Raw genomic sequence first — 14,385 nt, 5'->3', positions numbered from 1 at the left:
GCAGTATTTAGTTTTTTTATTTATTATTTCTTACATTGTTACCCCAGGAAATCTTAAGTTTTATTACACACAGCCGGGATAAACTATTGGATATAAGAGCAACGTCAACTTACCAACATTACGACCAGGAATACGACTTTCCCGAAGCGGATCCTCTGTTTGGTGCATCACCCAGGACAATGGATCGGATCCCAGCCGGCGACCCAAAACAACGGCGCCGCAGAAGAGGCAGACAGAGCAGTCTTCTGGTCAGGCTCCGTAGACGGGCATATCGCGCACCGCTCCCAAGTATACTACTCGCCAATGTCCAGTCTCTTGACAACAAGGTAGACGAAATCCGAGCAAGGGTTGCCTTCCAGAGAGACATCAGAGATTGTAACGTTCTTTGTTTCACGGAAACATGGCTCACTCGGGATACGTTATCAGAGTCGGTACAGTCACCTGGTTTCTTCACGCATCGCGCCGAAAGAAACAAACATCTCTCTGGTAAGAAGAAGGGCGGGGGTGTATGCCTTATGATTAACGAGACGTGGTGTGATTATACAGGAACTCAAGTCCTTTTGTTCATGTCAGGTTGTGCGCTACTGGTAAGACGTCAGGTGCAGGAGAGCGGAGAGTTGTGATCAGGCGCACACTTTAATTGGCAGAAGTAACAACAGACGGACGCGACTGCATCAAAAACCTCCAGCCAAATGGCAAAATGGCAAAAGTGCAAAGCGCGACAACAGTCACAATAATGCATAAGTTAAACACACTCGGGTTCAACACGGTACCCGGGGTAAAACAAGCCTGGCGCGTAACACGAAACATGTAACAAAACAATTCCACACAAAGACATGGGGGAAACAGAGGGAATAAATATGTAGTGTGATTAGGGAATTTAAACCAGGTGTGCAGGGAAACAAAACAAAACAAATGGAACAGTGACAAGTGAAGCGAACAAGGAGAGGAGCCGACTTCGGCGGAAGTCGTGACCTAGAATGCCGACGACAATATCTACCAAGAGAATTCTCTTCGATTATAATCACAGTCGTGTATATCCGCCCCCCCAAGCAGACACATCGACGGCCCTGAAAGAACTTCATTGGACTCTATGTAAACTGGAAACCACATATCCTGAGGCTGCATTTATTGTAGCTGGGGATTTTAACAAGGCTAATCTGAAAACAAGGCTCCCTACATTTTATCAGCATATCGAATGCGCGACCCGGGCTGGCAAAACCCTGGATCCTTGTTACTCTAACTTCTGCAACGCATACAAAGCCCTCCCCCACCCTCCTTTCGGAAAATCTGACCACAACTCCATTTTTTTGTCAATAGACAGACACTAAAACAGGAAACGCCCATGCTCAGGTCTGTTCAACGCTGGTCCTACCAATCGGATTCCACGCTTCAAGATTGCTTCGATCACGTGGACTGGGATATGTTCCGCATAGCGTCGGACAATAACATTGAGGAATACGCTGATTCGGTGAGCGAGTTTATTAGCAAGTGCATCAGTGATGTTGTACCCACAGCGACTATTACAACCTTCCCCAACCAGAAACCGTGAATGGATGGCAGCATTCACGCAAACTGAAAGTACGAACCACTGCTTTTAACTTCTTATGGCTGAGATCCCGTTAACCTCTCTAGGGTATGTGGGACGGTAGAGTCTCACCTCGTCAACAGCCAATGAAACTGCAGGGCACCAAATTCAAAACAACAGACATCTCATAATTAAAATTCCTCAAACATACAAGTATTTTACACCATTTTAAAGATACACTTGTTGTAAATCCAGCCACAGTGTCCGATTTCAAAAAGGCTTTACGACGAAAGCACACCAAACGATTATGTTAGGTCAGAGCCAAGTTACAGAAAAACACAGCCATTTTTCCAGCCAAAGTGAGGAGTCACAAAAAGCAGAAATAGAGATAAAATTAATCACTAACCTTTGATGATCTTCATCAGATGACACTCATAGGACATCATGTTACACAATACATGTATTTTTTGTTCGATAATGTGCATATTTATATCCAAAAATCTTAGTTTACATTGGCGCCATGTTCAGAAATGCCTCCAAAATATCCGGAGAAATTGCAGAGCCACATCAAATAACAGAAATACTCATCATAAACTTTGATGAAAGATACATGTTTTACATAGAATTAAAGATACACTTGTTCTTAATGCAACCGCTGTGTCAGATTTCAAAAAAACTTTACGGAAAAAGCACACCATGCAATAATCTGAGACGGTGCTCAGATATAAAAAACATTTCTCCGCCATGTTGGAGTCAACAGAAATACGAAATTACATCATAAATATTCCCTTACCTTTGATGATCTTCATCAGAATGCACTCCCAGGAATCCTAGTTCAACAATACATTGTTGTTTTGTTCGATAATGTCAATTATTTATTTCCAAGTAGCTACTTTTGCTAGCGCGTTTAGTACACATTTCCAAACGCTCGTGCAAGTCCCGCATAACTTCGGACGAAAACTTCAAAAAGTTATCCTTTTATGGCTGCAGTCCCGTTAACGGGATCGATATGACAACAGCCAGTCGAAGTGCAGGGCGCCAAATTCAAAAAACAGAAATCTCATAATTAAAATTCCTCAGACATTCATGTGTCTTATATCATTTTAAAGGTAATCTTGTTGTTAATCCCACCAAAGTGTCCGATTTCAAATAGGCTTTTCAGCGAAAGCACTACAAACGATTATATCACCACAAAACCACAATAACCACAGCCATTTTTTCCAGCTAAAGATAGCTTCACAAAAACCAGAATAGAGATCAAATGTATCACTAACCTTCGATTATTTTCATCAGATGACACTCATAGGACTTCATGTTACACAATACATGCATGTTTTGTTTGATTAAGTTCATATTTATATAAACAAATCTGAGTTTACATTGAGGCGTTAGATTCACTAGTTGCAAAAACATCAAGTGACTTTGCATAGCCACATCGTTTCAACAGAAATACTCATCATAAATGTAGATGATAATACAAGTTATACACATGGAATTATAGATATACCTCTCCTTAATGCAACCGCTGTGTCAGATTTCAAAAAAACTTTACGGAAAAAGAAACGCATGCAATAATCTGAGACGGCGCTCAAAAGTAAAACACCACAGCCGCAAAGATGGCGTCAACATAAACAAGAAAATACATGATAAATATTCCATTACCTTTGATGATCTACATCAGAAAGCACACCAGGAATCCCAGGTCCACAATAAATGTTTGTTTTGTTCGAAAAAATCCGTTATTTATGTCCAAATACCTTCTTTTGTTAGCGCGTTTGGTATACATATCCAAACGCTAATTCTGGTCAGCGTTATATCGGACAAAAACTTCAAAAAGTGATATTACCGGTCGAAGAAACATTTCAAACTAAGTACAGAATCAATCATTAGGATGTTTTTAACATATAGCTTCAATAAAGTTCCAACCGGAGTATTCTTTCTTGTCTTCGTGAGCAATGGAATGCAAGTGACTAACATAAGGAAAAATGTGATCACAAAATGGCTGCTTGATGGACATCTGATATATTCTGCTCTCATTCACTCCCAAAACAACATAGAAGCTTCATTATAATTTCAATTGGTTGACATCTAGTGGAACCCCTAGGTAGTGCACAATCATTCATATCTCAAGGGGATTTCATTGGGGACTCTGGTGAATACATACAAGCTCAGATTTCTGACTTCCTGTTTTGATTTCAACTCAGGATTTTGCCTGCAAAAATGAGTTCTGTTAATCTCACAGAAATAATTCAAACAGTTTTAGAAACTTTATAGTGTTTTCTATCCAATACTAATAAGATTATGCAAATATTAGCATCTGGGACAGAGTAGGAGGCAGTTCAATTTGGGCACGCTATTCATCCAAAGTGAAAATGCTGCCCCCTATCCCTAAAAAGTTAAACATGCCACATTGGCTTCAGAAACTGCCAGAAGCTTCTGTTAACAATGAGCATTTAATTCGATCTGTTCTCCTCTACTTTTCCTGGCTGTCAAAGTACCAGGATGTTGTCTCTGGTTTTGAATCTGAATGTAGGTAACTGAATTTGAAAACTGAATCTGAATGCATCTGAGAAGTTGAATATATGAAACTTTGACAAACTTGAAATTATAGTTTGTAAACTTCAGGCAATGTCTCGGGTGGTTGTTGTCCTTGATGATCTTTTTAGCCTTCCTGTGACATCGGGTTGTGTAGGTGTCCTGGAGGGCAGGTAGTTTGCACCCGGTGATGCGCAGTGCAGACCTCACTACTCTCTGGAGAGCCTGACGGTTGTGGACGGAGCAGTTGCCGTACCAGGCGGTGATACAGCCCGACAGGATGCTCTCGATTGTGCATCTGTAAAAGTTTGTGAGTGTTTTTGGTGACAAGCCGAATTTCTTCAGCCTCCTGAGGTTGAAGGGCTGAGAACGCACCCTTGTGGGGCCCCAGTGTTGAGGATCAGCGGGGTGGAGATGTTGTTTCCTACCCTCACCACCAGGGGGCGGCCCGTCAGGAAGTCCAGGACCCAGTTGCACAGGGCAGAGTTTAATGCGAGTTTGGAGGGTACTATGGTGTTAAATGCTGAAATGTAGTCGATTAACAGCATTCTTACATAGGTATTCTTCTTGTCCAGGTGGATTAGGGCAGTGTGATTGCGATTGCGTCGTCTGTGGACCTATTGGGGCGGTAAGCAAATTGGAGTGGGTCTAGGGTGTCAGGTAGGGTGGAGGTGATATGGTCCTAGTCTCTCAAAGCACTTCATGATGACGGAAGTGAGTGCTACAGGGCGATAGTCATTTAGCTCAGTTACCTTAGCTTTCTTGGGAACAGGAACAATGGTGGCCCTCTTGAAGCATGTGGGAACAGCAGACTGGGATAAGGCTTGATTGAATATGTCCGTAAACACACCAGCCAGCTGGTCTGCACATGTTCTGAGGATGCGGCTAGGGATGTCGTCCGGGCCGGCAGCCTTGCGAGGGTTAACACTTTTAAATGTTTTACTCACGTTGGCTGCAGTGAAGGAGAGCCTGCAGGTTTTGGTAGCGGGCCGTGTCAGTGGCACTGTATTGTCCTCAAAGCGAGCAAAGAAGTTGTTTAGTTTGTCTGGGAGCAAGACATCGTGGTCCGCGACGGGGCTGGTTTTCTTTTTGTAGTCCATGATTGACTGTAGACCCAACCACATACCTCTCGTGTCTGAGCCGTTGAATTGCGACTCTACTTTGTCTCTATACTGACGCTTAGCTTGTTTGATTGCGGAGGGAATAGCTACACTGTTTGTATTCGGTCATGTTTCCGGTCACCTTGCCCTGATTAACTTCTTATGGCTGGGGCCAGTATTGAGTAGCTCCAACAAGGAAGTGGGAAATCTGAGGTTTGTAGTTTTTCAACTCATTGCCTATCGAATATACAGTGTCTATGGGGTCATATTGTACTTCCTAAGGCTTCCACTAGATGTCAACAGTCTTTAGAACCTTGTTTGAGGCTTCTACTGTGAAGTGGGGGCGAATGAGAGGGGATTGAGTAAGGTCTCTCCCAGAGTGCCATGAGCTGACCATGCTCGTTCACGTGAGAGGTAGCTTGCGTTCCATTGCAATTCTAAAGACAAAGGAATTCTCCGGTTGGAACATTATTGAAGATTTATGTTAAAAACATCCTAAAGATTGATTCTATACGTCATTTGACATGTTTCTACGGACTGTAACGGAACTTTCTGACTTTTCGTCTGCACCTAGTGATCGCGCCTCATGAATTTTGATTACTGGGCTAAACGCGTTAACAAAAAGGAGGTATTTGGACATAAATGATGGACTTTATCGAACAAATCAAACATTTATTGTGGAACTGGGATTCCTGGGAGTGCATTTTGATGAAGATCATCAAAGGTAAGTGAATATTTATAATGCTATTTCTGACTTCTGTTGACTACACAACATGGCGGATATCTGTTTGGGTTGTGTTGGTCTCTGAGCGCTGTACTCAGATTATTGCATGGTGTGCTTTTTCCGTAAAGTTTTTTTTAAATCTGACACAGCAGTTGCATTAAGGAGAAGTGGATGTAAAATTCCATGCATAACAGTTGTATTTTTAGCAATGTTTATTATGAGTATTTCTGTAAATTAATGTGGCTCTCTGCAAAATCACCGGATGTTTTGGAACTACTGAACATAATGCGCCAATGTAAACTCTGATTTTTGGATATAAATATGAACTTTACCGAACAAAACATACATGTATTGTGTAACATGAGTATGAAGATCATCAAAGGTTAGTGATTAATTGTATCTCTATTTCTGCTTTTTGTGACTCCTCTCTTTGGCTGGAAAAATGGCTGTGTTTTTCTGTGACTTGGCTCTGACCTAACATAATCGTTTGGTGTGCTTTCGTCGTAAAGCCTTTTTGAAATCGGACACTGTGGCTGGATTTACAACAAAGTGTATCTTTAAAATGGTGTAAAATAGTTGTATGTTTGAGGAATTTTATGTATGGGATTTCTGTTGTTTTGAATTTGGCGCCCTGCAGTTTCACTGGCTGTTGACGAGGTGAGACTCTACCGTCCCACATACCCTAATGAGGTTAAGAACAAATTCTTATTTTACAATGACGGCCTACCCCGTCTTAGCCGGGCGACGCTGGGCCCGGGATCGAACCAGGGTCTGTAGTGACGCCTCTAGCACTGAGAAGATGCAGTGCCACTTGGGAGCCAAATCCTGAGGTTTAAATTTCAACCTCAAAACAACAGTTTACGTTAATTACTTTTTTCACATCCAATGTATTTTCCACGTATATTTCACATCACAATTTGTTGACAAATTATGTTGAAACAACGTTGATTTAACCAGTTTGTGCCCAGTGGGTTGTTTGCTTTGTGCCTAACCTTTTTCATGTGTCATTGTACTAGTGGGTCATCAGGACAGGGTGACATACTCAATGTATTATTTAAATCATGTGTTTCAAAGGCCCCCTTAATTTTGACAAGTGGAGATGAGAGGCCCGTGCTCGAGCAGGAATGTCATAGCAACCTTGAAGTTCAGTGTCCACCTGAATCAAATAAAAATAAATCTCAGCTCTCCAACAGGGCATTCCAATCCAGACAGAATTTAGATAAATGCCTCTCTCGTTGGAAAGTGAAAAGACGTCTCAGTTGGGATCTAAAAGCGCTCTGTCAGAAAAGCTATTTTCTTTTGTCAGCCCTACAAAGCAGGTGCGCGGAGAGGTATTGTTTTAGAAAAATACCTTGTTACCTGGAGACATGGCCACCGAACATTGCCATTGTTCTCATAATGCCATACTCGAGCTGTCAGGGAAACTGCTGTGCAGTCATGCAGCTCCGTCTGTTTGCCTGCAGGACAACAGTTGCCCAACACCCACTCACCCCTCCTTTCTCAGAGTGAACCGTGTGTTCGCTGGCGTACACTTCTGAGACAGACCGCCTGTGTGTGTCTCGCTCTGTGCCAAGGTAGGGGGTTCCGATGTTTAGACATGCTTAGAAGATTTAGGGATCAGAGCGAGTCAAGAGACTTCAAAGGCAGGAATTGGTCACATATACAGAATCAGTCAAAAGTTTGGACACCTACTCATTCCAGGGTTTTTGTTTATTTTTACTATTTTCTACATACTTGAATGAGTAGTGTACAAACTTTTGACTGGTACTGTATATTCATATCACACATCATGCAGAGGTGTGAAAGAGCATTGGTTTCATCAAACCAACTAACGAAATGCTCATGTTGTGTTTGTCCTGAAAGCATTTCAGCATATTTTTATCTGGTAAATGTTTGTGTTTCTTAAAAATACATTAAAAATGTCTCTCTCCTTAGCCTCCAGGAGAGTTTGTCGACAGATTGTCCACTATGTATAATTCCTCAGTGAAATGCTGGGGCATTGTAATGGTAGAAAAAACACTAATAACTACATTTTCATCTGCTTGTTATCACAGGAGGCCAGCTTGTCCATCTGGCTTTACTACAGCGACAGCACCGCATCGCCTCTGACCTTCTTCGACCCCAAGGACTACAATCTCAATGCTTCCACGCTGAACGACAAGGTGGTGTATGTATCCCAGGAGCCTCAGCAGCGCTGGCCAGTGGTGGTGGCAGAGGGCGAGGGCTCCGGGGAGATTGTGCGCATGGAGATGACCATCTGTGAGGCCTGTCAGAAGACCAAGCGCAAAAGCATCATCGCTTCGGCCCCTGTGTACGTGAAAGTCCGCTTCGGACCGGAGGAAGACTCAGAGGAGGAAATGGAGATTGAAATCGAGCCAGCCCATGTCACCAGGCAGCCAGTGGTGGACTCCAACATCGGTGGTGGAGGCTTCGAGCCGTCCAACGAGCAGCCGGCGAGCGTTCCCATCGACTACACCAACTTCCCGACCATCAGCAACCAAGAGAGGCCCACCGAGGGAGAGGAAGAGGAGGAAGACGATGACTTCATCCACGCACCCCGCAGTATGACCGACCTGGAGATCGGCATGTATGCCCTACTGGGCGTCTTCTGCCTTGCCATCCTGGTCTTCCTCATCAACTGCATCGTGTTCGTTCTCAAGTACCGCCACAAGAGAATCCCCCCCGAGGGCCAAGCCAACATGGACCATTCCCACCACTGGGTTTTTTTAGGGAACGGACAGCCCTTGAGGGCCCAGAGTGACCTTTCACCCCAGACAGTGGAGAACCCCATCAACCCCATGGAGGGGTTACAGACTTGTTGCCACGGGGACCACCACAGCAGCGGCAGCTCCCAGACCAGCGTTCAAAGCCAGGTCCATGGGAGGGGTGACGGCAGCTCCGGGGGCTCCACCAAGGAACACGGCGAGGAGGCCAGCTCGCCCACATCCAAGCGCAAGCGCGTCAAGTTCACCACCTTCACCACGCTCCCCACAGAAGACATGCCCTACAACTCTATCCCCATCGCAGATGAAGAGGACATTCAGTGGGTCTGCCAGGACATGGGCTTTCAGGACCCAGAGGAATTGCATGACTACATGCGCAGGATAAAGGAAATAGCCTGAAGGGGCGGCTGTTAAGAAGCCTTGGAGCTTTCTAAAAATACTTTCCTTTCTATTTTTCTCTTTTTCACTTTATTGACAACTTTTCACAAACAAAAACCATGGCCAACTACTCTTCTGTTTTTGTTTGGGTTCTTTTTTTTTCTTTGCACAGTGCTGTTTCCCGTACACACTCACTTTTTTTGGAAGTCGCAAAAACAATTGGAAAGTCAAAGACTGGACTAAAGGATTTTAAACGCTAGTGAAATGGCTTTGTGTGGATGTCCTTTCTACAGAGGTAGGGGAGTACACTCTCAAATGGAATTAGAAGCTTCAGTCATGAGCACTGTTTTGGAGGATGGATTTGAAGTTCTCTGTCACTGTTGCTGAGGGTTAGTTAGCAGACAGGAGTGTTTTTAGCGGGACGGGTTGGGTCTTGGCTCTGTGTTTGTCGGTTTATCCAAACTCCAAGTACCTTTTCCAACAAGGAGGCCTTTGATGTGCAGATTACATTTCAAAGAAACCGTTTTTGGGACGCATGGTTTTAGGCCAACATGGGACAACATGATGGACAACCAATTGTCAAAGACGCTCATTAAAAACCATATTACGGATTTCTTTTTATCTTACCAAAGTAGGGAAGCATTCGTCAATGGCAAAACCTCCTTCTTTGTTCTTGGTACAGCACATACTATGGTTTCATTCAATGTCATTACCGTACATTTTGCTACATTTCATACATAGTCCAAGTCAGTGCCCTACTACTGGTTTCATACACTATCCTGATTAAGTCTAATGCCTTAGAATGGGTTATAGAATGGGTTTCACTGATCACAACTGATTTCAATGCTGACATCCTGTTTGCACACTTTGGGTTAAGGGGCAGTGCAGGGGGCAATTATCCAAAATGCTACAACTGGTCAAAGGTTTAGTTATATTGGAAAAGACAAGAGCTTGTACGTATATCATGAAGTAAACAATCTCCAAAATTCTTTGCATGAAAGGAGATACTGAGGCACAATCAGCAATTTTCCAAATTTATAGATGTTTAAATTTGTAAATTATTATCTAATCATACCTAGACAATACTAAAGGACATATGTTATCATGCATTACATGCATGCCGTGCCAGACCTGCCTACTACAGCCCTTCCTCATATGTACATACCATGGCCAGCTGAGGTCCTCTTCAGCAACAACATTACACTGAACTAGTTATCAGGCAGAAAAGGGGGGAAGTGTTGTGTGCTGGGAACATGTTGGCCCATCACTGTAACCATAGTGTTTCCTCTGCAGTTTTTACTATGATTTCCCACTGTACACCGAGGCCCTAAGAATTACAATGAAAGAACTCTCATCCCGACAAAAGATTTTGCAGCAGAAATCATTCCATTTCCTTTTTTTCTTCTTTTTAAATTATCGTCAACTCGTGTAATCATGACCCAATTGAACTTAATTTCTTTCTTTAAATGTTTTGGATTTGTGTGTATTGTTTTGTATTGTTCGGTATTACTGCACTGTTGGAGCTAGAAACATAAGCATTTCGCTGCACCTGCGATAACATCTGCAAAATATGTGTACGCGACCAATAAAATGTGATTTGATTTGACACCAACTCATTTGTACAGAGTCAGAATATTTGTGTTGCCAATTTCCAATTAACCTAAACACATAATGAGAAGTACTATGTTTGGTCCAGAATATGTCAGTAATAAAGCATGGATGCTGCATACGAGCTGGTCATGATTGCCACAGGAGCCAAGCGCGCCGGTACTGACACATTGTGCCATTGTTTTGGTGGTGGCACCTATTAAGTTTCTCAGAATTGACTTGGTTTGATGAAATCTTAATTTTGATGTTATGAGTTTTGGTTAGTGTACCTGCACTAATTAGAATGACTAAATGATAAATGTAATCGGATGCCATTTGTAGGTTTGGTTACGTAGAGGCATTGGCTAGACTGTGACGAATGTTAAAGCACTGGGTGGGATTCTTTAAAGGTAAGTAATGTTCTTTCGTGCTGATCTGATGATTTGCCAAGTTCTTTTCAGGAGTAATGAAAAATAAACAAAATGAAAAAAGTTTCAATTTTTATTTCAGTTTATTTATATGCTCTAAGTAGGGCTTGGATTTGCTGTGTTTTTTTTTATCACATGATGACCAATATGACCACAATGGAAGAGAAAATGTCACCCAACCACTCAATATGAGTTATAAATCAATTCCAATCAGTTAATTTCCACACAAAACATCAGCCTAGATGGCTGACATTTTGTGGCTGTCCTACATGCTTTTTAGTTCTTTTAGAATTCTTAAGAATTTGATTTATAGGATGCCATGTGATGTGCATTCCAAGTGGTTTCATTGAATAATGACCTAATTCCACAATGTGATTAAATCTCAATTAAATCCTGTTAACATCTAAAGGTAAATGGTCTTGAAAATCAAAGACATGACTATTCAAGCTTCTGCTTCTAACCCACACAAGTACAAAGAAACGGGTTGAGGAAATGAACAGTTGGTTACAGCAGGCCTTTTTTTTACCCATAGTTTTAACCCCCATTCTAACAATGGTGTTTCAGGATGAATGTGTTGATATTCTACTGTACTTTGATCATCAAATGGATATTTTGTCTCTTGTATTACTGTGGTCAACCCAAATCAGTACCACTGCTTAACAACAGCGGGATACGTTTCTAATAGCAGCTTTTTAACATTCTTCTTTTTTTATAGTCCCTGACTTTCCAAGTCGATTTTATGCTTTCAGAGATCACTCATAGCAAATGTCTTTATGAAAAACATTTTATAGCTTCTGATAATTTGTATACGTTTCCTTCCTCCATGTATATATATGTATATGCAAAACCATTTTTGTAATGTGACTTTGCTGACGGTGTACATACTTCTGTGTACATTATATTTCTTCTCTGAGCTGCTGCTACTTCTCACATGTGATTGAATACTTTTGAAATGTACCCCACGTGGAGACGTGCAAACCTCACGGTTCTGGTGACTGTGCACCACCACACTGACGATACTATGTTCATGTACAGAACACTGTTCAATTTCCTGTATTCTCCTGAAAAACAAAACCCTTGTATATTCCTCCATATGTCAAGGACTAAAGAAAATACAATACATAAACAATGTGTCCTTTCTACTCATCGTTATAACACTGTCATAAAAAACTGTCATTGGGTCACATACTGTGTATGCATTCTCATTTTCCAAACTTCAAAATGTCTTTATGTTAGAAGGTAGATGCAATTATTTTAACCATACTTCAGTTATTTTTCAGGCCCTAGGAATGGCAGGATGCAGTTCCTTATCATACAGTTAATCAGAAGTAAGAAAGCCAGACCCACATACACAAACCATTTTCATTCTACTACCATTTAATTATTGTCTGGCTACCCAGACTCCTTGCTCCGGCCAAATGCTATACCATGCCCACGGACACTTGTTCATTTTCCTCAGTCTGGATCTGAGTACCTCCCCAACTCTTTACCGAATGAGAACACATTCTAACCGTTCTGATTGGTCCCAAAAACCAATGGGTTGGGCCAGAGCCAGAACACACGTGGGTAAAGCAGCGTTTTGAAAATTCATAATTGGCTTTGATACCCTCATTGGTTAGAGATTATCCAATTGCTGATGACTTTGTTTTGTACAACACCCTCATTTTGACATCACCACGTCAAAAAGTGCAGCCAGAAAAACAGCGAAGTACCTGCATTTGCATTTGTTTAAGCTGTTTCCTAGTGACATTTATTTGGAGACATCCATAACAATGAGCTAATGAGGTGCGATTTCCCCTGTCATAGAAAATGTGCTCACTCGTCAGGACACTGTTGTTCAGAGGAGCTAGCCAACACAGCTAACACAATAACTTCAAACTGAAGCTGGAAAGACTGCAAACTAGCTGCACTTCATTTTGTTTTTACCTTTTTTCAATTGACATTTATTTGTATATATCCATAAAAAATTATGCCAGCTGATTCATTATTTCCACTGGCTGAGAAACACTGCCTGCCTGTCTGTCTCGTCCCGACCCCCGACACGTTCATTACTATGGGACAGCTGGATATCGAATTTGAATATTGAAACAATGTCGCAAAATTTCGGAGAGAGACAGCAAGGTTTATACAAATCTCAGCTGTTGAAAACTAAATGTCTAAAAAAATTTGTGAGATAATGTCTTTTTATGCTTTTTATAGTGGAGATCAAGTTTATAAATTGCATGGCTGGGCTGATGAGATAGTGGATTGCACATTCAGATGAAACATAGTAAATAGGCATTTTAACGTCATGGATTTAGCCGGTGGTAACTTGTGGAATAGACACCGGCTGGAATGCGGTTTTAACCAATCAGCATTCAGGATTAGACCCACACGTTGTATAAGATCATTTACATAATCGTAACAAAACTTTTTGATTTTTCAAACTTCACATAATTTGTAGTAATAAAACAACCTGAAATCTAAATTAAGATCATGTGGAATTGGACTTCCCACAGCTTTTCAAAAAAGCCTTTCTTACCGATTAAATCTCAATTATGCGCCCAATTATTCTCACTACACAATTATCACATTAACATATATAATGTATCAAAGTTGACCATCCATTCTGAATTAGTGGCCCTTCAATGCATTGGCCTATATGATTATAGGAGCTCGGGACTAATTATAGTTAGAGAAGTTAAATCTGAGATTTAGTGAGATACCGCAGACGGGCTTCTCCACATTGTCCTCTGTTCGTCTGCCTAAATGGGCGTGTCATCTCATGCCTGCCTAATGGTCACCATAGAACTACATGGGTACAAAGTAGTTTTCCCCCAGTAAATTGAAGAGGGGGAGGCTTGCTCAGAACTCTTTCAACTTGTCCAGAAAATCTATCAAATGCAGTTCTGGTCTACTGATTGTTGCCTCACCCCCACAAATCTGACAGGAACTCGACAATGTGTGGTTGGTTTCAGTTTCCTCTATTGTCTCTGGTTAAATGGGTAAGTACAGTAGGTGGTACTCCTCTCTCTGTGGTTATCTCCATTTACTGTACCAAGAGAGCCTAGGGCGGACCAGTCCGAGTACAGAGGTAAAACAGGAGCCTGTCTGCCTCTGTTCCTGGTATCCTACTGTGTGAGAGATACTTTATCTTGAGAATGGGTAATTTAGCCATCTGTCATTTAATGCACAAGGATGTCTATCAGTCACGCAACTGTTTCTATTTGCCTCAGGGGGTAGGTTAACCTTAAGTCTTTCCAGGTAGAACTGCCTGATTTATCTGTTCCAGTGTAACCAAAGACAGAGGGCAATCATTGGTTTCCAACAAGGTCTTCATGCTATGAATCATTAGCTAAAGTAACATTGACTTGATGTGTATTAAATGTGCCCATGTGGATGC

General features: G+C 41.9%; 1 protein-coding gene across 1 annotated transcript in view; it reads left to right on the top strand.

Annotated features, from left to right (window-relative positions):
- The window catches only part of LOC120043889 (transmembrane protein 132E-like), a 106,794-nt gene extending 96,247 nt beyond the window's left edge, over positions 1 to 10,547 (top strand). Inside the window, exon 9 of the mRNA XM_038988492.1 lies at positions 7,942 to 10,547. Within this exon, the coding sequence (XP_038844420.1) occupies positions 7,942 to 9,009 (1,068 nt within the window). The 3' untranslated portion in view covers positions 9,010 to 10,547. The remainder of the gene's footprint in view (positions 1 to 7,941) is intronic.
- Positions 10,548 to 14,385: the final 3,838 nt, after the last annotated feature.

Source organism: Salvelinus namaycush, chromosome 3, assembly GCF_016432855.1.
Source record: "Salvelinus namaycush isolate Seneca chromosome 3, SaNama_1.0, whole genome shotgun sequence".
Classification (NCBI taxonomy): Eukaryota; Metazoa; Chordata; class Actinopteri; order Salmoniformes; family Salmonidae; genus Salvelinus; species Salvelinus namaycush.
This window is presented reverse-complemented; position numbering and strand designations above follow the sequence as displayed.